Genomic DNA, 26,196 nt, shown 5'->3' with positions numbered 1-26,196 from the left:
AAATTTTAGGGGGGTTTAATTTGAATTAATATTTTTTCGATAAATCTTTAGGGGGTGGGATTTATTAAATTAAATTTATAAGAAGATTTTTATCAAAATTACGGGGATGAATTTTGAAAAATTATTTGAATAAAAATTTTATTAGTAAATTATAAGAGACTTTTAATTGAAATTATGAATATGGAATTTTGACAAATTACTTGAGTATGAATTCTGTTAGTAAATTAAATTTACCTCGATAATTTGAATTAAAATTATCCAGGTAAATTTTGAAGAATTATTTGAATATAAATTTTATTAGTAAATTAAATTTATGAGAGAATTTTAATTGAAATTATGAATATAGAATTTTAAAAAATCATAACGTTTAACGCTTCGCGTCTTATTCGATAATCTTTTGAAAATTCAAAGTGTAGCAAGTGGAGACTTCTTTAGTACGACTATTATAATCGAACGATTCCGTAAGAAATTATTATTTAAAAGAACACTATCTACTTTCATTTTAACTCTGTCTACTATAATTTCTCCGTAACAAAACGTTGATAATCAATTGCAGAAGGGAAGGACGAACACAAAAAGGGTCTGCTGCACATGAAGATGGCAGAGGGAGCGAAGCTTCAGATGTGCTATCTGCTTCATCATCTCAACGACATCCAGCTGCGCCATCGCGTCGAATCGATCATCGCCTTCAGCCACGACTTCATCGGCGACCTACAGTCCGACCAGCTCCGCCGTTACATCGAGATCAAACAGTCTGACCTGCCGTCGGCAGTGGCAGCGAAGAAGACGAGAGAGTTCAGGTGTCCGCCCCGAGAACAGATGAACGCGATCTTGAGCTTCAAGAACATGGACTTCTCCGAGGATCCGGACAATATTCCCTGCGGAGAGGATCTGATCAACCGGTTGAACGAGTTCCACAGCAATCTGATGTCTTACGTGTCCCTGCACGCCCTTCAGGTAGCGGCCAACGCTGCGAACGAGCCTGAAGAGGAAATTCAAAAGCCTGGCGCGATGAAGAGGCTGTTCAACTTCATCAACGCTGTGAAGGAGCTGGAGGACGAGCCCAAGCCGGAGCCTGAACCCGAGAGGAAAACTCCGGAAGGTAATAATTGCCTCTACAGTGATTTTCGAATCGAATTGTAACTGTTCCGACTTCTTGCAGAGGTGTTCAGGAAGGTCCTCATATCGACCATCGTCAGCTGGGCTGAGGAGTCCCAGATAGAGACGCCGAAGTTGGTGCGGGAGATGTTCAGCCTCCTGGTGCGTCAGTATGACACTGTGGGCGAACTGATCAGAGCTCTGGAGAAGACTTACGTGACCAACAGCAAGACAAGAGAAGACGCTGCGTTGATGTGGGTCGGTCTAAGCCAAATTCGAGCGCTGCTACCCGTACAGATGTCCCAGGAAGAGGAAGAGCTCGTGAGAGAGAGGCTGTGGAAGCTGGTCAACAACCACACGTTCTTCCAGCACCCCGATTTGATCCGAGTGTTGAGGATCCACGAGAACGTCATGGCGATCATGATGAACACGCTGGGCAGACGAGCGCAAGCACAATCGGACGCGCAAACGCAGGCTCAGACCACCGAAGGGGAGCCAGCCTCCAAGGAGAAGGACACTTCCCACGAGATGGTGGTGGCCTGCTGTCGATTCCTCTGCTACTTCTGTCGCACGTCCAGACAGAACCAGAAGGCCATGTTCGATCACTTTGACTTCCTACTGGAGAACAGCAACATTCTACTCTCGAGGCCGTCGTTGAGAGGGTCCACGCCACTGGACGTGGCTTACTCGTCGCTCATGGAGAACACGGAGCTTGCCCTTGCCCTTCGAGAACACTATCTCGAGAAGATTGCTATCTACCTGTCCCGTTGCGGTTTGCAATCCAATTCCGAACTGGTGGAGAAGGGTTATCCTGACCTCGGATGGGACCCGGTGGAGGGTGAACGGTATTTGGACTTCTTGAGGTTCTGCGTTTGGGTCAACGGTCAGTTTAAAGTCGAATTTTCAATCAATAACCCACGGAATCCAATTTTTAAAGAAATTATTATCATCGTCATTTTTAGGTGAAAGTGTGGAGGAAAACGCGAACTTGGTGATACGTTTGCTGATCAGAAGACCTGAATGCCTAGGTCCGGCACTTCGTGGTGAGGGTGAAGGTCTGCTGAGGGCCATCATCGATGCGAATAAGATGTCCGAACGCATTGCTGATCGGCGAAAGGTAAGTTCTACTGGTTCAACCTACAATGTCTCCTTCTAAAGATGAAGAAGTATTAATCGAACGGGGGCAACAGGTACACGACGAAGCGGAAGGCACGTCCGTGGTGCAGTTCGAGCATCCGCTTCCGGAATCGGACGAGGACGAGGATTACATCGACACCGGCGCCGCGATCTTGAACTTCTATTGTACTCTGGTGGACCTGCTGGGTCGTTGCGCTCCGGATTCTTCCGTGATCGAACAAGGTAGGTGAAATTTGAGCTGCACGCCTTCCAAAACGATTTCGAACCGCCTCGGTAAGCGTCATGTTGCCGCCATCGCGCCTACTTCACCGGCTTAGGCTTATCAAAGCTAGACGCAGCAGGTAGAGTTGATTGTCTTCATGCGGACGAGCTTCTTCATAAATTCTCAGAAACTCGCAACGAGAGATCCGTCTAATGATAGTGTATTTATTTCTTCAACGAGCAACAGAGGCGTCTACAGAATCAGTTGGTAATATACACGAAACAAACGATTATTTCCGAAACATGTTGTCCTCTTCAGGATTACGTGTTGAAGAGCGGATGGTATTTCAGGGAAGAACGAGTCTCTGCGAGCGAGAGCTATTTTACGATCGCTGGTGCCTCTCGACGATCTTCAGGGTGTTTTGTCATTGAGATTCACGTTGCTGAACCCCGCGGCTGGGGAGGAGAAGCCGAAGAGCGACACGCCGTCTGGACTGATCCCGGGACACAAGCAGAGCGTTGTCCTGTTTCTGGAGCGGGTTTACGGCATCGAGACTCAAGAGCTATTCTTCAAGATACTCGAAGAGGCTTTCTTGCCTGACCTTCGTGCCGCTACCATGCTGGACAGGGTGAGTCAGTTAGTAAGGCTAACTCCTTTTCCACATTTTCACGAACTCTGACACTTCAGAACGACGGCTACGAATCCGATATGGCGCTGGCAATGAATCGGTACATCGGCAACAGCATCCTGCCTCTACTGATCAAGCATTCCAAGTTCTACAACGAAGCGGACAATTACGCCAGTTTGCTCGACGCGACCCTGCACACCGTCTACAGGCTGAGCAAGAACAGAATGCTGACGAAGGGCCAACGAGAGGCTGTGTCGGACTTCCTAGTGGCGTTGACCAGGTAAACACAATCTTCGTCGAGACGCGATTAAATTAATTAACGGAATCGTTTTGTTGCTTAACAAGAGAAGTCCACGAGTTAAATGTCTCGTAAGTTCTATCACTATTTCTTAAACCGCTTTACCTTGCCCCCAACACAGTTGTAAATAACGATGTGTTCGATGTGTACTATAAGGGCGATTGCGTTCATAGAGTATATGCGTATAATACATACAGTGTGTCCCGCGAACTCTGTCCACTTGAATATCTTGGTTATTTCGAGAAAATGTTACTTACAGAAGTTGTAGGGTTTAAGAAACTACATAATATGGTATAAATAATATTCTTGCAAATGGAGGCGTAGAGAAAATATAGAGGTCACATTCCTTTTAAGAAAACAAAGGTGACCTCTATACCTTCTCTACACCTCCACTTGCAAGAATATCATTTATATTATGTAGTTTCTTAAACCCTACAACTTCTGTGAGTAACATTTTCTCGTATTGTACGAAATAACCACGATATTCAAGTGGACAGAGCTCGTGGGACACACTGTATGTACATACATCTTCGTATGTATATTGCTGTTGGATGTTCGTGTGAATCGCACTGCCCTAACTTTCCTTTTTCTTTTTAGCCAAATGCAACCCAGCATGCTGCTGAAGCTGCTCCGAAAGTTGACAGTGGACGTGTCCAAGCTGTCGGAGTATACCACCGTTGCTCTCAGGGTGAGTCCGTTGCTCTGGAATCTCCTTTGTCAATAAAGGAACAAGATAAGGAAAAATTAATCAATATCGTCAGAAACTCTCTCAGCAATGATAGGAGGTCTATCGGATCTAAAGGGGGTCTGATGTTCTAAAAGGGAACTACTAGGGACCCCCTAAATAACAATAGACTTAACATTCTGACCAGAATCGAATTTAAACCTTGCGTATTGATGTCAATAAGATCCAATATTTTCTGTGACAGCTGCTGACTCTGCATTACGACCGTTGCGCCAAATATTACGGGTCAACCGGAGGGCAAGGCGCGTACGGTGCGTCGAGCGACGAAGAGAAGCGATTGACCATGGTTCTCTTCAGCAACATATTCGACTCCCTGTCCAAAATGGACTACGACCCGGAATTGTTCGGAAAAGCTTTGCCCTGCTTGACGGCTATTGGTTGCGCCCTGCCGCCCGACTACTCCTTGTCGAAGAACTATGACGACGAGTGGTACGGTAGCAAATCAGCGTCCACACAGTCGCCAGACGGACCCTACAATCCGCAACCGATCGACACCTCCAAGTATGGCGTTTCCTGATCCGAAAAATGTTACTAAGCAACGATCAACTTTCAAACACGTTTCTTTCTGTCGATCTTCCTCAGAGTGGTGCTGAACAACGACCTCAATCAGATAGTACAAAAGTTCTCGGAACACTATCACGACGCCTGGGCTAGCCGGAAGTTGGAGAACGGTTGGACTTACGGCGAGCAGTGGTCCGACGGGAATAAAACCCATCCAAGGTTGAAACCGTACAACATGCTGAACGACTACGAGAGGGAACGTTACAAGGAGCCTGTTAGGGAGAGCTTGAAAGCTTTGTTGGCCATAGGGTGGAGCGTCGAACACGCGGAAGTCGACGTACCTTCGACCAATCGCAGCTCCATGAGGAGATCGTCGAAGAGTCAAGTGCGTACTCTATGCTACAGATATTTTTGTACACACGGGTAAACCTAAAACTAAACGGTTGTAACGTTTCAGGGCGATTCAGCAAATCCTTACAACTATAATCCCCATCCGGTTGACATGACGAATCTAACGCTCAGCAGGGAAATGCAGAACATGGCTGAACGCCTTGCGGACAATGCGCACGACATATGGGCTAAGAAGAAGAAGGAAGAGCTTATCACCTGCGGTTCGTACCAACGAAGGATTCGCGACAGGAACGTTTGATCTAAGCCAGCCTGTTTAATTGTTGTTGCAGGAGGTGGTATCCATCCCCAGCTGGTGCCGTACGACCTTCTGACTGACAAGGAGAAACGAAAGGACCGCGAACGTTCCCAGGAATTCTTGAAGTATCTGCAATACCAAGGTTACAAGCTCCACAAACCGAACCGGGGCGGAGAGTCGGAGGTCGCCACAGCGGGAGCCTCGGTGGAGCTAAGATTCGCCTACTCTTTGCTGGAGAAACTGATAGCCTACCTGGACAAGGCCACGATCAACATGAAGCTGCTGAAACCGTCCGACACGTTCAGCCGTCGCAACAGCTTCAAAACGTCGACGAGAGACATCAAGTTCTTCAGCAAGGTAGTGCTGCCGTTGATGGAGAAGTACTTCAGCACGCACAGGAATTACTTCATAGCGGTGGCCACGGCGACCAACAACGTCGGGGCTGCGTCCTTGAAGGAGAAGGAAATGGTGGCAGCCCTGTTCTGCAAATTGGCGAGCTTGTTGAGATCCAGGCTGGCCGCTTTCGGGCCTGACGTCAGGATCACGGTCCGCTGTCTTCAAGTGCTGGTCAAGGGCATCGACGCGAAGAGCTTGGTGAAGAACTGCCCCGAGTTCATCCGAACCTCCATGTTGACCTTCTTCAACAACACTGCGGACGATCTGGGTCACACAATCTTGAACCTCCAGGAGGGCAAGTATAGCCACCTTCGAGGTACACATCTGAAAACGTCGACCTCTTTGTCGTACATCAACAGCGTTGTCCTGCCGGTTCTGACTGCTATGTTCGATCACCTTGCCGCCTGCGAGTATGGCAGCGATCTTCTACGTAAGTAAATCCGCTTCGATTCAACGTTCTTGGATTTTATGACCGGTGCTAACTTCCGCTTTTTACAGTGGACGAAATTCAGGTCGCGTCCTACAAAATGCTGGCGTCTCTGTACACTCTTGGCGTGGACTCGACCTTGACGCACGACAGGAAGTATTTGAAGACGGAAATCGAACGTCACAAGCCCAACTTAGGGTCTTGTTTAGGTGCCTTCTCGAGCTGCTTCCCCGTGGCTTTCCTGGAGCCCCACTTGAACAAGCACAATCAGTTCTCCCTCTTGAATCGTATCGCCGATCATTCTCTGGAGGCGCAGGACATCATGACGAAAATGGAGTCGAGCATGCCAACTCTAGAAACGATCCTAGGCGAGGTGGACCAGTTCGTCGAGTCCGAGAAAACGTACAACGACCTTCCCCACGTGGTCGACGTGATTCTGCCTCTGCTCTGCTCGTACCTGCCGTTCTGGTGGGCTCAGGGACCAGACAACGTGAACCCAACGGAGGGTACGTACGTCAGCATGGTCACCAGCGATCACATGAATCAGCTTCTCAAGAACGTGCTCAAGCTGATCAAGAAGAACATCGGCAACGAGAATGCACCTTGGATGACGCGCATCGCAGCCTACACCCAACAGATCATCATCAACTCTTCGGAGGAGCTGCTGAAGGATCCGTTCTTGCCCCTCGCTGAACGCGTCAAGAAACGTACGGACAACATGTTCCACAAGGAAGAATCTCTCCGCGGGTTCATCAAGTCGTCCACGGACGACACGTCGCAGGTCGAAGCGCAAATTCAAGAGGATTGGCAGCTGTTGGTTCGCGACATCTACTCGTTCTATCCTCTGCTGATCAAGTACGTAGATCTGCAGAGGAACCACTGGCTGAGGAACAACATCCCCGAGGCAGAAGACCTGTACAACCACGTGGCCGCGATATTCAACATTTGGTCCAAGTCGCAGTACTTTTTGCGAGAGGAACAGAACTTCATATCGGCGAACGAGATTGACAATATGGTGCTGATTATGCCGACAGCTACCCGGAGACCCGCTGCCATTTCCGACGGAACTGCGCCGTCCGGCGGAGGCAAGGTTGGTTGCGTCATACGGTGAAACCTTGATAACCTTGATCCAAGCGCAAGTGTCGACAGTGTCGCCAAGTGATACCCGTTTGGGTCTCTGTTTCCTCTCCACTCCAACGTCCCACACTAGACTGTTTACACGCGTTGTCCTCTTCTGCGGTCAACGCGGTCACATAGCCCTACACGATCTATGTCGGAGCACGGACCTGAGGATTGCGCTTAGACCAAGACTTTGCTGTACTACTCTCTTCAGAAAGTTCACAGAATCAATTCTCTTCCGAGTCGATGGAATCTCCTTGAAAGTTGTCCTTTAAAATTTACCGAAACTTAGTCTGTTCATAGACAAGACTGTAAAGAATATTTTGTTTCGAAGATAGCAGTAAGAAAATCATTCTACGAACTTCCTCAATACAGTAATAATTTCAATTTTCAAATCATATTTCTGATCAGCTAAATTTTCTGACCGACAGAAAAAGAAGAAGCACCGCGACAAGAAGAGGGACAAGGACAAAGAGGTTCAAGCGTCCCTGATGGTGGCCTGCTTGAAGAGGCTACTGCCGGTTGGTCTGAACCTGTTTGCCGGTCGTGAACAAGAATTGGTGCAGCACTGCAAGGACAGGTTCCTGAAGAAAATGCCCGAATACGACATAGCAGAGTTCGCGAAAACGCAGCTGACTCTGCCGGACAAGATCGACCCTGCCGATGAGATGTCCTGGCAGCACTATCTGTACTCGAAGCTGGGCCAGAAGAAGGACGTCATGGAACCGGTGAAAGCGCAACAGCTGGAGGACGTGGTCGCGAGAATCACCGACATGGCTAAAGTTCTTTATGGCTTGCACATGGTGAGTGGGACAGTTGCACGCGGATCTCTATTGCTTCTCGCGTTCATCAGTTCTTAGACGAGAAGCTCCGTCGCCGCCTTCGGTGGGCCCCATCGATTCATTTGGCAATTTTGTTTTCTCGAGTAGATAGATCATCCGCAGCAACAGAGCAAGGGTCAATATCGATCCGTGGTGTCGATACAACGTAAACGAGCCGTGATCGCTTGTTTCCGTCAAACTTCCCTACATTCCTTGCCCAGGTATCCTCTTTTGGTTTGATTTCCGTTGTGTTGTGGAGTTCCGTCTGCCTCGGGTCTAACCAGCCACAAAACCGATACGTTTGTATGATTTCTGTGTTTTTGCCGCTTGAACTTTGCGTTTCGTTATCGACTACTCCATTCATCTTACCATCAGAGATAGGTAAAACACTGACACAAAGAAATCTTGAAACTTGAGAGCCAAGACTCCGTAGATTCGCGATAAGGTAGAGTGACTACGTTACCGACAAAAATAGGCGCAAAATGGTTTCACGTGCCTCGACTTTTCGCCCTTATGTGAGAATATTTTTCGCAGGGAAAGGGCTCGTTCGAAAGAGGAAGGTTCAATCTAGCGCGCGCTGGTCACGAGCTGACGAAATTATACAGATATTCGGGAATATAAGCAAATTGAGCTATTGTACATTTTGTCTTGATTCTCTGCGCAATAAAGCCAGAAACTTGAAGCACGTTCCTGGCGTCAGAATTCATAGAATCGATAATACAGAGCAAAAAATGTGATAAGTTTAGTTACAGACTTAAGACCCGTCGGATCAAGACCAAGACGGATCTTAAGTCAGTGTCTGAAGGCTGTGGACGGAAATTATACAGCAGTTACCGACCTGTTGGCTCTGCAAAAGTCACTTGACTACCCTTGGCTCTTAAGCAGAAAGAATTGAAACTATAATATTTAAAATTCATGAAATATTATTTCATTTGAAGACTTCTGAGAAGAGACATTATTTTGAAATATTTTACTCCCTTTAACAAAATTGGAGAAGACGAATGTTTTAAAATTTCAGTTCATCAACATACCATGATTTCTATATTCTTATTTATCGTTATATATTCCATAATATTTTGTGCCTTTTTTAAATTAAAGTTTACCCACCTCTGCTCACAAATTAAGTTTTCGTTAACCAGTGATTCGGTTACTCCAACGTTTTTGTTTTCCACGGAAGTTCGCGGAACGGTACTAATCGTACACGATCATCGACGACGTTTTTTTCTATTTATTTGTTAGTGATCTAACGATTATAGTTGTGTGTGCATGCTGCTAAAAGGCAACAAAACCTCCACCATCTCGGGATGGATGGAAGCGTGTATTGTGTGCAGCCAGAAAGCGAGCAGCAATTGCATGTCTGCGTAGCGAACCACTTTACAAGTTACGAAGGTGAAGTAACAAATTGGTGTATAATCGATCGTTAAATCCTGCTCGGCTAGCGGTGAACGTTCACCGGTACGTTTGTTGTTCCAGGCATCGGGCTATAAACATATTCGCGCGAACATACTACGAGCTCTGGTTGCAGGATGAGAATGTGGGTCAAGAAGTGATGATTGAAGACCTTACGGTATAATTTGAGTTTCAATGAATCCAGGCAAAAAATGGTAGCAGCTTTGTGACGCGTGCTTTGTCCTTTTAAAGCAATCTTTCGAGGACGCGGAGTTGAAGAAGATGGACAAGGACGAGGACGAGGGAAAACCAGACCCGCTCACGCAATTGGTGACAACGTTCTGTCGCGGAGCCATGACAGAACGGTCCGGTGCTCTTCAAGAAGATCCGCTGTACATGAGCTACGCCCAGATCATATCGAAGTCCTGCGGCGAAGAAGAAGAGGAAGGTGAAGAAGAGGGCGGGGGCGGCGAGGAAGAAGGAGGCGCCTCCATTCATGTAAGTATTTCCATAAATTTCGTTGTTATTTGTACTACTGAAACTCTAAAAAAGACTATTCTAAACTATATAGCGAAAAATAGAAATTACGGACAACTTCTCTGTGTGTTCAAAACTTATTAACAACTTTCTTCCTATCTTTTCCTCACATACTAACCAATGTAGAAGCGGGCGCATAAGCTACTTATGGTAAGAATAAGTAGTCGTTGCGGTAACTCACTTGCTTCCATACGTACGCTCGTTCAATCGTCTCACTGTACTATCTGTTTAATATTTATATTATATTAGAGACACACATACAATTCTGTAAATATTTTTGTAACAACGAGCCCCCCGATCACCGTCTTTCTGTGTCTCGTTACACTCGTCTTCGTCGAACTTCACTTCACCCTAATCGTGTTCGTTCCCGACGTCATTAATTAACATTCTAATGATTTTCCAACGCTTTCGTAAAGAGGCCAATGCACAAACTCATGGTAAGACTTTTTTAACAAAATATTATAAGTATAGTGGTATCATCCCTACACCATCCTGTTATTTCTAGACTTTGGACTTAAAATAAAAATTTCTTGCATCATTGCAATTTGTATATAACATTTACTCCTTTATTAAATATCTAATTCCAATCATATAAAAATGACGCAACAGTACAGTGAATTTTCGATATATGTCAGCAACACGGGGCCTGCTAGCGACGTGTATCGTTCAGGAGACATACCCGAGTTATGTTTACGCTCCTCGGGGCTCCTCACGGGTATGCCCCGCAGTAGTGGGGATAATTTCGCGACGTTTATCGTCCAGGCCTTGCCGACATGTATAGAGAAATCAGTGTATTCCTAAATTTTGTACACCTTTTTATTGTTTTGTATTCGATCTACCCATTTCCATAGTCATTCCAATTTCTCTCGTAGAAATTTTTAGGTTTTATCGTTCATTTAAATTCCAGCTATAAATTACGGAGGCAAGCGAGATAACAGAATATTTTCGCAGGAACAAGAAATGGAGAAGCAGAAGCTGCTCTTCCACCAAGCTCGCCTCGCGAATCGTGGCGTGGCGGAGATGGTCCTGCTGCACATATCTGCCTGCAAGGGCTTGCCCAGCGAGATGGTCATGAAGACCTTGGAGTTGGGCATCTCCATCCTACGCGGCGGCAACATAGAGATCCAGCGAGGAATGCTGAACCACCTGAAGGAGAAGAAGGACGTCGGATTCTTCACCTCGATCGCCGGCTTGATGAACTCCTGCAGCGTCTTAGACCTGGACGCTTTCGAGAGGAACACGAAAGCCGAAGGTCTTGGTGTTGGTTCCGAGGGCGCGGCTGGCGAGAAGAACATGCACGACGCCGAGTTCACGTGCGCTCTATTCCGGTTCATCCAACTCACCTGCGAGGGTCACAATCTTGGTAGGTACCTGCGAATTATTCTCAAGATTCTGTGTCTCAATATTTGAGAAGGTAAGACAGTTGAGCGTCTTCGTTCCCGACAGACTGGCAGAACTACCTGAGGACTCAAGCCGGTAACACGACAACGGTGAACGTGGTCATCTGCACCGTTGATTACCTGCTGAGACTCCAGGAGTCGATCATGGACTTCTACTGGCACTACTCCAGCAAGGAGCTGATCGACCCAGCCGGCAAGGCTAACTTCTTCAAAGCCATAGGCGTCGCCAGTCAAGTCTTTAACACCCTGACCGAGGTCATTCAAGGACCCTGCGCGCAGAATCAGCAAGCGTTGGCGCACTCCCGATTGTGGGACGCCGTCGGTGGTTTCCTCTTCCTGTTCTCCCACATGCAGGACAAACTGTCGAAGCACTCGAGCCAGGTCGACCTCCTGAAGGAATTACTGAACCTGCAGAAGGATATGATCACCATGATGCTTTCCATGCTTGAAGGTGATTTTCTTCGGTTCAAACTTACAGCGTGAATCACTGTGACCCGTGTCTGACTACTTTCGTCGTTGCAGGTAACGTCGTGAACGGAACGATCGGGAAACAGATGGTCGACACCCTGGTGGAGTCGGCAGGCAACGTGGAGCTGATTTTGAAGTACTTCGACATGTTCTTGAAGCTGAAGGACCTGGTGTCGTCCCCGAGCTTCTTGGAGGTCGACTTGAACAGCGACGGCTGGGTGTATCCTAAGGACTTCAAGGAGAAGATGGAGCAGCAGAAGAGTTACACGAAGTAAGTAGAGAACATTGGTCGCAGAGAGACGCAAGGATTCACGAAACCATTATCGTTCCAGCGAGGAGATCGAGTTCCTGTTGGCCTGTTGCGAGACGAATCACGACGGCAAAATCGATTACGTGGCGTTCATGGATCGTTTCCACGAGCCAGCGAAAGAGATCGGTTTCAACCTTGCTGTCCTGTTGACGAACTTGTCCGAGCACATGCCGAACGAGCCCAGACTGGCGAGATTCCTCGAGACAGCCGGTTCTGTCTTGAACTACTTCGAGCCGTTCCTCGGCAGGATCGAGATCCTCGGTGGGAACAAGAAGATCGAGCGGGTGTACTTCGAGATCAAGGAGTCGAACATCGAACAGTGGGAAAAGCCGCAGATCAAGGAGTCCAAGAGGACGTACTTCTACAACACCGTCGTCGAAGCCGGCGAGAAGGAGAAGCTGGAGACGTTCATCAACTTCTGCGAGGACGCCATCTTTGAAATGCAACATGCGAGCGCGCTGATGGCGGTCGAGGAAAGCGGGGGAATCGGAAAGGCCAGGGAATCTTCTTACACGTACATGACGGACGACGACGAAGAGAGGAACAAGGACCCCATACGCAGAGGCATACAGACGTTCAAGGACGGCATCTACTACTTCTTCTCCATCTTCTCCCCGAGCAACATCAAGGCCAAGTTCGCCGAGATGCAGCAGATGACGATACTCGAGCTCATCGTTGGTTTCTTCAAGATGATATTCTACACGTTCTACTATTCCGGCTTCGGTGTTGGCTGCGTTATCGGTTACTTCATGAAGTTGTTGCTGACGTTGATGAGGGGGCCGCACGTGGAAGAGCCTGTCGTGGAGGTGAAAGAGGAAGAGGAGAAACCGTCTAGACATCTGCCCGCTTTGCCACCGACGCCGGACGAATCTAATCTACAGGTTGTACTCGTTGCTGTAGCTGACCTTGTAGCAGTAAAATCTAACGGCGACTCTAATTTATACACAGGTACAGGCGTTTGGAATGGATATAACGAAAGAGGAAGGTGGCCCGATAAAGATAGCACCTCACGAATCCGCGACTTCAACTCCGCAATCGAGTATCGAAGAAACTGGCGAAAGCACACCCGAGGAAGCTACCGGAGAGGATGGCGCGAGGGCTGAAGGTGGAGGTGGAGAGGCAGAACAGCCTGTATCCCTCGCTGATATACTAGGGTATGATAAAACACCTTTCATCTTCGATTTTTACGATTTCTCTATATATGTCGCCAAGGCCTGGACGATAAACGTCGCGGAATTATCCCCACTACCGCGCGGTATACCCACGTGAAGGTCATAATATTACAGGTCGTTGGATTCGTTTTGACCTCGGCTATCATAGAGCGATAATAAAAATATGTAGGGATCTTTGGTGCATAGGGATCAAAGACGAAAATCAAAGCAACAACATTTAATGATACAGAATATATATGGTTATGAAAAACAAAAATTAAACAACATGAACTCGCTCGATCGCTTTCTCACTCCAAAACTCACTCTCTCTCTCTCTAAACTCGCTTCTCGACCTCTCGCACGACTCTTCACGCCTTCATTCATACCAATAACATAGACATGCACTCCGATCTACAATTCGTAGGACCCACGAGTCAAGGATCCCACAAATATATCATTCCATTAAAAAAAACTTCGATGGCCTTGAAATCTCAAGAAATATAACCTTGAACAAATTTTTTTGCCCCTCTGAACCAACTAATGTTTTCCTCTGCAATTTTTTTCAGTCATAACAAACAAGCAAGATATTTTAGATGCTCGGGTTAGGTGAAACACTCTGTATACATATTATCGGAACGTTTTCATTTATCAACAGTGGCGAACAAGCTCGAGCTCAAGCTGCAGCTGCAGCCGAAGCAGCGGCTGCACAGCAAGCAGCTATGGCCGCAGTGGAAGCCGAGTCGAAACAGGAACCAGTGGCGGAAACCTCGTCGTCGAGCATCGATTTCTCCGAGTACACCCACCGCATCGTTTCATTCTTGGCCAGAAACTTCTACAACTTGAAATATGTCGCCCTGGTTCTCGCGTTCTGCATCAATTTCATGCTGCTGTTCTACAAGGTAGGGTTTGCGCCAAGACTCTTGGCAGAGAGAGGCTCTCGTCTCATGTCACAATATACGGTAACGTCTCGACATGTCTGACAGAGATGTGCACGTATACATTTATATTTTTAATTTTTTATTTTATTAAACTTTCATCGACATATTTGTGAAATTTTTCTGATTAAAATAAAACCAAACGTGACATAATTAAGCAGCATATTTGCTTGTTCAATGAAGAATGCAGAATTCAGATATCATTGGTTCGGATAATAGAGATTCTACAGTATCGTGGATTAAACAAGCAAATGTGGTCCAAATTGTGTCGTGTTTGGAGTCATTTCAATCAGAGAAATGTCACAAATGTGTTAATTAAAGTTTCGTTTAAAAAATGATTAAGAACAAAATAGTTTTTGAACTGTACACTGTAAATCGTCGGTTTCTCAGGTATCGTCGCTGGCTGGGGACTCGGACGAGGAGGGTAGCGGTCAGATAATGTCAGACATGTTAGCGGAAATATCTGGTGAATGTCCGTCTGGTTCCGGAAGTGGCAGTGGCGGTGGCGGTGGTGAATTAGGAAGTGGCAGCGGGGAGAACGAATCGGAAGAGGAAGAAGACGCTTACGCTTTGGAATACGTCGAGGTGTCGGAAGATTTCTATTACATGGCACACGTTATGAGGCTTATGGCAGCTCTTCATTCGATCGTCTCTCTTGCCATGCTGGTTGCTTACTACCACTTAAAGGTACAGAAACAAAATCCCTGTATAGTGATAGTCCCTGTCACACCCTCACAGATTCTGAAAGGGTCCTGTGATCAAAGCACTAATTGTTTGAAAGAACATATTCTATTCTTTTATCAATACAGTTTCAAGGCAATATAAAAAAGGTACAACTCCACCACCTATAAATCAATCTTTTTCATGGTGTATTTTTAGAATTGCATTTAAAAAGTAGCCGATAGCAGATTTTTAGCTGGCTACTCTTTCTCAGTGCGGTTACGTTGAAATTGTACTTTTTTAATGACAAGCTCGGAAATGAATGCAGGTACCGCTGGCCATTTTCAAACGGGAAAAAGAGATTGCGCGACGAGTGGAATTCGACGGATTGTACATTGCCGAGACACCGGAAGAGGACGACATCAAAGCGCACTGGGACAAGATGGTGATATCGGCGAAAACGTTCCCCGTGAATTACTGGGATAAGTTCGTGAAGAAGAAGGTCCGACAAAAGTACAGTGAGACCTACGATTTCGATTATATCAGCAACCTGCTTGGTATGGAGAAGACTTCGTTCAGCCAGCAAGAAGAAGAAGGGTCTGGTTTGGTTCACTTGTGAGTAAAGTTATCTTAAAGGTTCGTTACAACGGTACTGTTTTTTTACAGAATTCTAATTTCTTTCAGCATCGTGAATATCGACTGGAGGTACCAAGTCTGGAAAGCTGGCGTTACCATCACCGACAACGTGAGTGACCTCGACTTCCGAATAAGATTGTATTGATAACAAATGAGATTACACTGACTTTCACTTACTAATTCGACTTCCATTGCAGGCATTTTTGTACAGTTTGTGGTACTTCATATTTTCGATTCTCGGGAATTACAACAACTTCTTCTTCGCTGCCCATTTGCTGGACGTCGCGGTCGGCTTCAAAACGCTCCGGACGATTTTGCAATCTGTAACACACAACGGCAAACAATTGGTGTTGACGGTGATGCTGCTAACAATCGTCGTGTACATATACACTGTCATCGCCTTCAACTTCTTCAGAAAGTTCTACATCCAAGAGGAGGACGACGAGGTGGACAAGAAGTGCCATGACATGCTAACGGTGCGAATTAAGAACAATATTTGTGTCCCCGACGACCTTCACACGTGTTCCCTTTTGGAAAACAAGCTGATATTGATGTTACTTTATGTTACAGTGTTTCGTGTTCCATTTGTACAAGGGCGTCAGAGCTGGTGGTGGAATCGGTGACGAGATCGGTGAACCAGATGGCGACGACTACGAGGTCTATCGCATCATGTTCGACATCACTTTCTTCTTCTTCGTTATCGTCATTCTGTTGGCTATTATTCAGGGTAAATCGGAACAGATTTTGGATTTTTCTCTGCGTATGATTCTCAGTTATTCGACATTTACTTAATTGCTCGATTCAAATTATCTTCAGGTTTGATCATCGACGCGTTCGGTGAACTTCGAGACCAGCTCGAAAACGTGAAGACGAACATGGAGAGCAATTGCTTCATTTGCGGGTTGGGTAAAGAGTATTTCGACACGGTTCCGCATGGTTTCGATACGCACGTTCAACAGGAACATAATCTTGCTAATTACATGTGAGTACTTACCGTTCTCGATTAATGTCAAATTCTCGATTGTTATTATGGGTATAATTAGGCTCGGTAAACATTCCAAAAGAAGAGTATATGAATGTTATATCTATTTTCTGACATGACTTTTTTCCACCTAAAATGGCCATTCCCGACACTGTGGAGCGGTATATTTCAGGTATGTTCTTTCGAAGAGGAGACTATAACAAAATGACACGTGATTCCAGGTTCTTCCTGATGCACTTGATCAACAAACCCGACACCGAGTACACCGGCCAGGAGACGTACGTGTGGAACATGTATCAACAAAGGTGTTGGGACTTTTTCCCGGTCGGCGACTGTTTCCGCAAGCAAAACGAGGCGGTAGAGGAGGAAGCGAAGAAGAAGTAAAAGATTTCGTGGCTCGTGTGACCGTATTACATACTTGTACGAACGACCAATCGATCGTTACCGCGTAAACAAGATACACTTTGCTGAAACGTCTTCAACAATCGTAGTCTCCGATTTCTACACACGGGGAAGGGGGATGGAAGGGGGATAACATTTGCTAAAGATCGGGTTATAGTTCTAACGCGCGTACGTTGACGATATAGGCTAGAACGTTGAACGTGTGTGTGCGTGCGTGTGTGTGTGTGTACGCTCTTACATTCGACGTTTCTCATTGTTCCAAGTCTTAAATATCAAAGTTTCAAGAACGCGGCTTGTACACGTCGCCACTAGGAATTCGAGCTGGTCGCACACGTTTCGAATCGGTTTCGAATTGTTCCGACTGAATGCGTGCTCGTGGTTCGCGCCCGCGGACAACCAAGAACCTAGGAGACTGGTGAAGATATTTTTCCAACCTATTTTTCCAACTTTGTATGGGTGGCTGGATCGTATAACCAACAGTTTCCTCCTTAGATAGGCAATTCTGCGACCATTTTGTTGAGCCATTGGATTATGGGAACCGACTGCACAAATCTTACATTATCATGAACGTTATTACGATTGCCTTCTTTTCATACGTCGGCCGACCACATTATGTGCATAAGGATAATTCAATTCATCTACGTAATGTTTGAGATCTACACAGTAAGATAATTATTTTAAGTTGAACGTGTTTAAAGTTTATATATAAAAAAAATGTGTCAAGGAAACTCTACGTGAGAACTTTTTAACACGATCATTGACGACTGAAATCGCGATATAATCAAAGATGTCAATACGTTGTAAATAACGATCTACGAAGAGATTACCTGAGAATAAAGAAAGACATACTTCTGTACTTTTGCCTTTATCTCCCATCGGGTACCGTCGTTTGTTAACACGAAACCTACCAAGCATTAACAGTATCTGGTAAATATTGCCTTGTAAAAATGGCAACCCTAAATTTATTGAGATTGTCCGTAATTTTCCATATAATAAATGCTTGGACAAGGAAATTTATTCCATTATTTTCCATAAATGAATTTTTATAATTTCAATAATTGCGAAATATCAAACCGGTCATTTGACCGTGGTAGCTTTAGTGTTAATGGACTGCGGATCTTTATGCGAAATAAACATTTTCCTCATCGATCGCGAGAAATGGGAACCAACCACAAAGTTTGTTTTCTTTTTTTTTTTTTTAATTTGTACCAACAACAAAGTTCGTTTTCTTTTCTTTTTTTAATTAAAATTTTATTTTATTCGACCTGTTTACGCCCGCAGCACCAATATTTGCAATTTTTGGTACTCCGCGAATTAAAAAACGGAATTTCAAACAGGAAGAATCGTAGAATATGACCATATTTTTAAAAACTTTTTTTACACTTTAACCGGTGGTAGAATTTGCTGAACAAAGATGTTTCTAATATATTTTAATTAAGAAATTACATTTGCGTATAACATGATAAATTATTTAAGAAGAATTTGATGTGTATAATTTACGTATTATAAAATACATATAAGGATGATGCTGTTTCACCAAGTGCCAGGAACGTGTCCTATCTCCATGGTGTTGTAAAGGAGAGATACTGATAGTTTACCTAACAAGCTGTGGAGCCTCTAAAAACATTTTTTTTGTGCCGTGCATAGCAGGGAACTGTCAACGCGCTCTCGAAAGGTCATCTGGGAAAGACCCGGCAGGCCAGAGAAGAAATTCGGTTTCAAAGCCTGGCAGGCTTGTCGGCTCCTAAACGCTAGATACAAAACCAGGGTTGTAATGTTGAGCCGGCCGGACTGGCCTGTGAGGTATGCATTGACCTTGAACGACCCAACCTGTCGTAACCATAAACCACCAGGGTCTAATTACCTAGCCGCGGCGAAGCGAGAGAATCAGGATTGACTTTGTTTAAAGCTCTCACAATGGGCGCGCAGGGAAAGGTAATTGATCCTGGGACTCGAGAAAGGGACCGAAAACCATTAACGCAAGTACGGTGACAGGCCCAAACCGCAGCCATGTGTAAGCAACCGTGCCGTTTCCAAAAACGCAATGGCTAAGAATTCGGTATATGAAGAGTACCTTTGCGCAGGCCGCTACACGATAGAAAATATTATGATATACAGTCAAACCTGTTTTTGTGCGGTCTTTTTCTATGCGATTTCGTTATTGTGCGATTTGTTTTGTGCGATTTTCTTTTATGCGGTATATGAATGCCAACGTGTTGGCATTATAACACCCTTGTAATGTTCTCATCACAGGAAGATGCGCGTTTCCAAAATCCTCAAAATCAAACTTCACGTTTACTTCTTTGAAAGCCGGATGTTTCGAAGACCATCGTCGACCAAAGGAAACAATTTTTTGGTCTTAGTATATTTTGTATAATAGCAAATACCCAGACTTGATCCTTAATAGGATTTACATAAAAATCGATTTTTAAGAATAGTGGTTTTGAAATGTCAGTATTTTTTAGTGTTTCACGCAAGTTTTATTTATTTCGTCTATAGAAGCAATCAAAGTTGTTAATAGCAATTGTTAGCTACTTGATAATGAAGGTTTTTTACCTTACACTATAGTCTAGTTAATTTCTGTATTGATAAGTTAATATCAACAGAAACAGTAAGAAAATATTTATATATTTAATACATCTGAAACTACAAAAGTATAACAAAATAAAAGAAACCCCATACACAATCACATAAATCAAAGAAAGAAACTAAAATAACTAAAAACCATAAAATTGTTCGGTTTACCTAATATTTATTTTTATATACAATATACAATTTCGAAAAATGTAAGTTATAGGTACAAATCCAATAATTTATTATGTTCTTGGATAAAATCATGCAAATTTCATCCCTAGCGATTAATCACGTGGTAAATTATAACACTTAATAAATATGCTTTATATATGTTTGCTAGGGGTGTGCGAGAAGATTTTTTCGGGTTCGGGACGGATACCCGAAAATTTCGAGATTCTCGAGTGTGTCGGGATTCCCGAAAAAGTTGGGATGCTGTCCATCACGAATTATTTTCAAGAATGTCATATGTTATATTCTCGAAATTTTCGGGAAACCCGATTCTTTTGGGAATCTCGAAATTTTCGGGAACCCGACCAGACCCGACCAGACCCGACCTCTTCCCGACTCGGTCCGACCATCGGGCTCTCGATATTTCGGGTTCTCGAACACCCCTAGTGTTTACCGAACATCTGTTGGCCACGCTTCATGAGAATCAGTGACGATCAGTGACGATGCGGCAATGGCGAGTTCTATAGAGATTCCGCTTCGTGACACAGATGAGGTGAATATTACTGTTTCTAACTCTCAGATTTTCTATTTTTAAGATACTAGAAGAAAATAATACAAGTTCTGTTGTACCTGCGTGTGGTGAAACTTGAAATTTTTCCGGCAATCGTGATCAGAAGATGTTTTAGTGAACCTAACCTCAACGTGGAATTTTGTGCAATAAAGCGTCGTACATGCGATGTAACTGTACACATTGTTACTCGATTATGTGTATATACAAATTTATTTTACGATATGATATCTCGACAACTATTGTTTCCTTTGATTTGATCGAATTGAAAATCTTACATCATCTTTAAAAATCTTGTTCTATCGTTACTTTGTTGAAATTATTTTCATTGTGTGTCTTGTTTGTAACATACAAATGAAAATGATGGTCGTTGGCCGTTTGTTAATTGAAATTCTTCAAATAAATTGAATTTTTACCTATTCTCTGTCTAGTTAAATGCCTTGTCACATGCTATTATGTTATTTCACCCTTTACCATAGAAGTATAGTCTTCTTTTTAATTTGGACATTGCATTTTGTTAGGTAATAGAACTCTACCTTGATCAGTTACCCGATGGAGATGAAGTTCTTGGAATTTTACGACAAGAACATGCTCAACTTAACATCTGGGTCAATTTGGCCGTATGTATCTAAAATATGGTTATAATAGCTATGGTAGGAGTGTCATCAGATTTGAAACATATTATTTTTTGTTACAGCTTGAATATTATAAGCAACAGAAAATTGAGGATTTTATTAAAATACTTGAGTCTTCTCGGATTGATGCTAATATTGATTACCGTGACTATGAAAAAGATCAAATGCGTGCGTTGGACATGTTGGCGGCATACTATGTCCAAGAAGCCAACAGAGAGAAAAATAAGGACAAAAAGAGAGATCTGTTTACGAAAGCTACATTACTATATACAACTGCTGATAAGATCATTATGTACGACCAGGTAAATATCGTTTTTATTGATATTATAAGCTATTAAAGAAATATCTACAGTTCTCATACGAATATAATTTATGTTAAAGAATCATTTACTTGGCCGAGCTTACTTTTGCCTCTTGGAAGGGGATAAAATGGACCAAGCTGATGCACAGTTCAATTTTGTACTCAATCAATCTCCAAATAATATCCCCTCTCTACTTGGTAAAGCATGTATAGCATTTAACAAAAAGGATTACCGTGGTGCACTTGCGTTCTATAAGAAAGCCTTGAGGACAAATCCCAATTGTCCAGCTGCTGTGAGACTTGGAATGGGACATTGTTTTATGAAATTAAATAATCAAGAGAAAGCACGATTGGCCTTTGAAAGAGCTTTACAATTAGATGGACAATGTGTTGGAGCACTAGTTGGACTGTCTGTTTTAAAACTGAATCAACAACAGCCTGATAGTATCAGAACTGGAGTACAGATGTTATCGAAAGCTTATACAATTGATTCGACAAATCCCATGGTGTTGAACCACTTGGCAAATCATTTTTTCTTTAAAAAAGATTACAATAAAGTGCAACACTTGGCACTTCATGCGTTCCACAACACAGAGAATGAAGCTATGCGCGCAGAAAGTTGTTACCAATTGGCTAGAGCTTTTCACGTTCAGGTAAACTTTATTCAACATAATATGAAACCCAATAATTTTTGACGATTTTCTTAATAGTTAATCACCGTGTTTTAGGGTGACTACGACCAAGCATTTCAATACTATTATCAAGCCACACAATTTGCACCTCCAGTGTTCGTTTTACCTCACTTCGGTTTAGGTCAGATGTATGTTTACCGAGGTGATGCAGAAAATGTACGTATACTATTTTAGTTTATGTTATACCTTAATGAATTCAACGAGGGATAGAATAAACTTGGAAATTTGCGTTGACATTTCAGGCTGCACAATGTTTTGAAAAAGTGTTGAAAGCACAACCAGGCAATTACGAGACAATGAAAATCCTTGGATCGCTGTATGCAAATTCGAGTTCACAATCGAAACGCGACATCGCCAAGAATCATCTTCGCAAAGTGACGGAACAGTTTCCTGACGACGTGGAAGCATGGATTGAGCTGGCTCAAATATTAGAACAAAGCGACCTTAATGCAGCCTTAAATGCATACGGTACTGCAACTAGAATTTTAAAAGAGAAGGTGCAAGCAGACATACCACCTGAAATTCTCAATAATGTTGGAGCTCTACATTATAGGTATGTAACCCATTGTTTACTGAACTTCGTATCTTATACGTCACTCGTATACAAAATATTTATTTATGCTTCAGGCTTGGAAATTTAGAGGAGGCTAGAAAAAATTTAGAAGAATCACTGGCGCGTTCCAAAGCCGACGCCTTACACGATTCTGTGTATTATAATTCTATCGCGGTTACAACAACGTATAATTTAGCACGACTGAATGAAGCTTTATGCGTCTTCGACAAAGCGGAGAAGTTGTACAAAGACATTTTGAAGGAGCATCCGAATTATGTAGATTGTTATTTACGTCTTGGATGTATGGCGAGGGACAAGGGACAAATTTATGAAGCATCCGATTGGTTCAAAGATGCTTTGAGAATCAATAATGAACATCCAGACGCGTGGTCGCTTTTGGGCAATTTGCATTTGGCAAAGATGGAATGGGGTCCTGGTCAAAAGAAATTCGAAAGAATCTTGAAAAATCCCACAACCAGTACAGATGCTTACTCGTTGATTGCTTTGGGTAACATTTGGCTGCAAACTCTGCATCAAAGTGGAAAGGACAAGGATAGAGAGAAACGTCATCAAGATAGAGCACTGGCTATGTATAAGCAGGTATTAATGTCGCAAATATTTCATGTTTATGCGCGATTTTCACACTTGTAACGATTTGTATTCGAAATTTCTAGGTTTTGCGAAACGATCCAAAAAATATTTGGGCGGCCAACGGGATTGGAGCGGTATTAGCGCATAAAGGCTGTGTAAACGAAGCCAGAGATATTTTTGCTCAGGTGCGAGAGGCAACCGCCGACTTTTGTGATGTCTGGTTGAACATCGCGCACATCTATGTCGAGCAAAAACAATTTGTCAGCGCCATTCAAATGGTAACGATATCTGTTTCATATTAAATATCGCTCCGTCTATAATTTTCTACTTTATAAATATTATTTTACAGTATGAGAATTGCCTCCGTAAATTTTACAAATACCATCACGTTGAAGTCCTTCAATACCTCGGCAGAGCTTACTTCAAAGCAGGTAAATTGAAGGAAGCGAAATTGACACTGTTGAAGGTAAGCAAAAACAATTGTTCAGTACTTTAGACGTTTAGTTAGAGAATAAACGAAGAAATCATACTTATTTTAGGCACGACGAGTAGCTCCGCAAGATACAGTTTTGTTGTACAATATTGCGCTCGTACTTCAGCGCCTGGCAACGCAGATATTGAAAGATGAAAAATCGACTTTGACTACTGTACTGCAAGCGGTTCACGAATTAGGACTTTCGCATAAATATTTTCAGTATCTGTCGACACACGGAGACAGAATGGAACAGCTTGCAGAGACGGAAGCCAGGAGGTGTCAGGACCTGTTGTCTCAAGCACAGTATCACGTTGCTCGGGCTAGAAGGTTGGACGAGGAGGAGAAGATGTTGAGGAGAAAGCAAGAAGAAGAACGGTAATAACACCGAAGTCGAATCTCTCGAGTAGTATATCGAACGTGATAATAATTTTCAAAATATTTTCAGACAAGCATTTAAAATGCGCCAAACGGAAGAGCAACGGAAGCTCGAAGAGCTGCGCAGACAGAAAGAAGAAGAGATGCTGCAGAAACGACAGGAATACGTCGAAAAGACGAAAAATGTGTTGGTGTTCGGAGAAATGCCATCAGAAAAGTCCGGTAGGAAAGGGAAGAAAGCACGCACTGACCAGTACGTTAGCGATAGTAGTGGTTCTGGAAGAGAAGAAGGAAGGGAAGAAGCTCCGAGAGAAAAGAAACCGCGGAAAAGGAAAGCCAGTGGCGAACGTAAAGAGAAGAAAAGCAAGGGCAAAGGACGACGCAAGGGTAGCGGCGAAACTGGTAAGACATTCGCTCGAACGAACAATTCTGAACATAATAAATCTTTCATTTAATAAACAAGAAAATTTTCTGACTTTTATGCTCAGGCTCCGACAGTGATCGACCCAAGCCGAAACGTGGGAGAAAGATGGGCGTTGTTAGGAAAGATAAGTTTCGGAAAAGCACTGCTGAGACTACGAAGGGTAAGATGCCCTTATCGAAGGAGACAATATCGACGAGCGAATCCGACAGTGACTCAGGAGGTCTTAAGATTGCTAGCGGGTAAGAAGGATTCTAAAAGAAGCAATCTGATCGATGAAATGAAATGGATTCATTACATCAATAACATGGTTTTCAGGGGCGAGAGCGGAAATGAGAGTCGCCCACGTGGAAGCAGAAGAATCGCATCAGACTCCGAAGGTTCTCGAGCATCGCGATCTCGTTCTAGAAGTCGTTCAAAATCCAGAAGTCGTTCCAGAAGTAGTTCGCGATCACGATCTCGATCGCGATCCGGATCTCGATCTCGATCTCGGTCTGGATCGAAGTCTAGGAGTCCGTCTCGATCAAAGAGCCGGTCGAGATCGAGGTCAGGCTCGGCGAAGAGCAGATCACGTTCAAGGTCAGGTTCCAGATCAAGGTCTGGTTCAAGGAAAAGTAGGTCGCGATCGCGCAGTGGTTCAAGGAAAAGTGGATCTCCGGCAAGATCGAGGTCGGGATCTAGGCGTAGCGGATCAAGATCAAGGTCACCCAGCGGCTCTAGGAAAGCGATGTCGAGGTCAAGGTCGAGAAGTGGCTCGCCGGATGAACGTAGATCTAGAAGTCGATCGAAATCCAAATCTGTTTCGAAGTCTAGATCACGATCACGGTCACGATCACGGTCACGATCACGGTCACGATCACGATCACGATCACGATCACGATCCGGTTCAAGGTCGAAGTCCGGCTCTCGAAGCCGCAGCCCCAGCGGATCGGCACGGTAATATATTTTGCTATCCTTCCTTATTTATTCTTTGTTTTAATTCATTACTTTTCTCCACCTCAGTTCTTCTTAACTCTAGAGGTTTTAGTTTTTAAGCTTTTGCGTTTCTGATCACTCAAGGGGTTAGTGTCGCGGTCCCTTGTGTCCAAAATATTAACAATTTTACGAATGCAATGTATCCTCTTTCTAAAATATTTGCTTCTTATACTGGTAACTCAGTTAACGTGTAATCGAATTTTGTTAAAAACCTTAAAATTGTGATTTTTTTTCGTTTCAGATCCGCAACTCCAGAATCTAGGAAATCCGTGTCGGGAAGCGATGTTGGTTCTCGTCATTCGAGTTCGGACCGTGGTGGTGGAGGCGGTAGTGAAAGTGAATGAATGCGACACTCAGGTGAAGACAACTGGCGACACACGTGAAACGTACATTGTCACTGTTAACTGCATATAGATATATATATATACCTTTTTGTAAGAGTGAATTTACATATGAAATATACAATTCCCGCAAGATTTCACGGGTGACGACTCGGTCGCGTCTTCAGATTCTTCAGAAACACGCGCGCTTAGAATGACCAGAAACGGTTACGGAATCGTTCAGCGTACGAAAATATATTTATAAATGCGCGTGAACGTAACTTTTGTTGAATGACTGCTTTTAGATTTTGTTCGATTTTAATTTCGACGACAACGTTGGGATTGATCAACTTTTCATTTTTCGGTACTCTACTTGAAACGTGCTACCATTTTTTAACGTAACATGAAGTTGTACTTTTACGCAAAACCATAACGATTTCATATGTAGATTAATTCGTTTGTTAGCAGCGTTATTCTTCCTTCTTAGTGGTCTGTTGTTACTTTGTACAATAAACCGATAGATTTAATCCATATTATACATTGAAGTTGATTATTAAACGTGAAACAGAAGAATGCAGTGACCGATATCTTTTCGATTGCATCAGTCATCGTGATGCAAGCAAACTATATCGAGGTTGTATCGACAACGAAGCATCATTT

General features: G+C 43.8%; 2 protein-coding genes across 18 annotated transcripts in view; both read left to right on the top strand.

Annotated features, from left to right (window-relative positions):
* Nucleotides 1-17,744, top strand: part of Ryr (Ryanodine receptor) — a 59,935-nt gene extending 42,191 nt beyond the window's left edge. For 8 of the 15 annotated variants that reach the window (XM_076785796.1, XM_076785791.1, XM_076785789.1 and 5 more), the window contains 29 exons: nt 557-1,102; nt 1,163-1,981; nt 2,061-2,215; nt 2,289-2,457; nt 2,788-3,065; nt 3,125-3,345; nt 3,961-4,051; nt 4,293-4,609; nt 4,691-4,994; nt 5,067-5,220; nt 5,290-6,081; nt 6,150-7,168; nt 7,629-8,000; nt 8,127-8,239; nt 9,492-9,585; nt 9,660-9,905; nt 10,896-11,307; nt 11,391-11,795; nt 11,867-12,083; nt 12,145-13,003; nt 13,071-13,276; nt 13,929-14,172; nt 14,599-14,895; nt 15,197-15,483; nt 15,553-15,613; nt 15,702-15,980; nt 16,075-16,231; nt 16,321-16,486; nt 16,708-17,744. In XM_076785796.1, the coding sequence (XP_076641911.1) occupies nt 557-1,102; nt 1,163-1,981; nt 2,061-2,215; nt 2,289-2,457; nt 2,788-3,065; nt 3,125-3,345; nt 3,961-4,051; nt 4,293-4,609; nt 4,691-4,994; nt 5,067-5,220; nt 5,290-6,081; nt 6,150-7,168; nt 7,629-8,000; nt 8,127-8,239; nt 9,492-9,585; nt 9,660-9,905; nt 10,896-11,307; nt 11,391-11,795; nt 11,867-12,083; nt 12,145-13,003; nt 13,071-13,276; nt 13,929-14,172; nt 14,599-14,895; nt 15,197-15,483; nt 15,553-15,613; nt 15,702-15,980; nt 16,075-16,231; nt 16,321-16,486; nt 16,708-16,870 (9,443 nt within the window). In that variant the 3' untranslated portion in view covers nt 16,871-17,744. Of the gene's footprint in view, nt 1-556; nt 1,103-1,162; nt 1,982-2,060; nt 2,216-2,288; nt 2,458-2,787; nt 3,066-3,124; nt 3,346-3,960; nt 4,052-4,292; nt 4,610-4,690; nt 4,995-5,066; nt 5,221-5,289; nt 6,082-6,149; nt 7,169-7,628; nt 8,001-8,126; nt 8,240-9,297; nt 9,408-9,491; nt 9,586-9,659; nt 9,906-10,070; nt 10,095-10,360; nt 10,382-10,895; nt 11,308-11,390; nt 11,796-11,866; nt 12,084-12,144; nt 13,004-13,070; nt 13,277-13,928; nt 14,173-14,598; nt 14,896-15,196; nt 15,484-15,552; nt 15,614-15,701; nt 15,981-16,074; nt 16,232-16,320; nt 16,487-16,707 lie in introns of all 15 variants that reach the window. The other 7 variants (XM_076785795.1, XM_076785785.1, XM_076785787.1 and 4 more) reach the window with 4 other exon arrangements.
* Nucleotides 17,745-20,064: 2,320 nt separating this feature from the next.
* On the top strand, nt 20,065-25,950 carry Ctr9 (RNA polymerase-associated protein Ctr9). Of its 3 annotated transcripts, none has more exons than XM_076785725.1 (15): nt 20,065-20,183; nt 20,720-20,818; nt 20,896-21,135; nt 21,215-21,787; nt 21,863-21,982; nt 22,069-22,379; nt 22,454-22,979; nt 23,054-23,248; nt 23,320-23,436; nt 23,510-23,820; nt 23,891-24,222; nt 24,309-24,483; nt 24,560-25,078; nt 25,121-25,177; nt 25,458-25,950. In XM_076785725.1, exons 1-15 carry the CDS (start codon nt 20,142-20,144, stop codon nt 25,558-25,560), a joined length of 3,720 nt encoding a protein of 1,239 aa, XP_076641840.1. In that variant the 5' UTR covers nt 20,065-20,141; the 3' UTR covers nt 25,561-25,950. The 3 variants fall into 3 exon arrangements, with proteins under 3 accessions (XP_076641840.1, XP_076641839.1, XP_076641838.1); XM_076785724.1 differs by having other exon boundaries at nt 25,109-25,177; XM_076785723.1 differs by having other exon boundaries at nt 24,560-25,177.
* The last annotated feature ends 246 nt before the right edge of the window (nt 25,951-26,196 follow it).

This window comes from Halictus rubicundus, chromosome 3 (assembly GCF_050948215.1).
Source record: "Halictus rubicundus isolate RS-2024b chromosome 3, iyHalRubi1_principal, whole genome shotgun sequence".
In the NCBI taxonomy this organism is placed as follows: Eukaryota; Metazoa; Arthropoda; class Insecta; order Hymenoptera; family Halictidae; genus Halictus; species Halictus rubicundus.
This window is presented reverse-complemented; position numbering and strand designations above follow the sequence as displayed.

Bases quoted from the DNA above. Each gene is read 5' to 3' on its own strand.
- Ctr9 (XM_076785723.1), top strand. From the start codon at position 20,142: ATGGCGAGTTCTATAGAGATTCCGCTTCGTGACACAGATGAG. The intron at 21,983-22,068 runs GTACGTATACTA...TTGACATTTCAG, and splicing joins ACCGAGGTGATGCAGAAAAT to GCTGCACAATGTTTTGAAAA. The intron at 23,249-23,319 runs GTAACGATATCT...ATTATTTTACAG, and splicing joins TTGTCAGCGCCATTCAAATG to TATGAGAATTGCCTCCGTAA.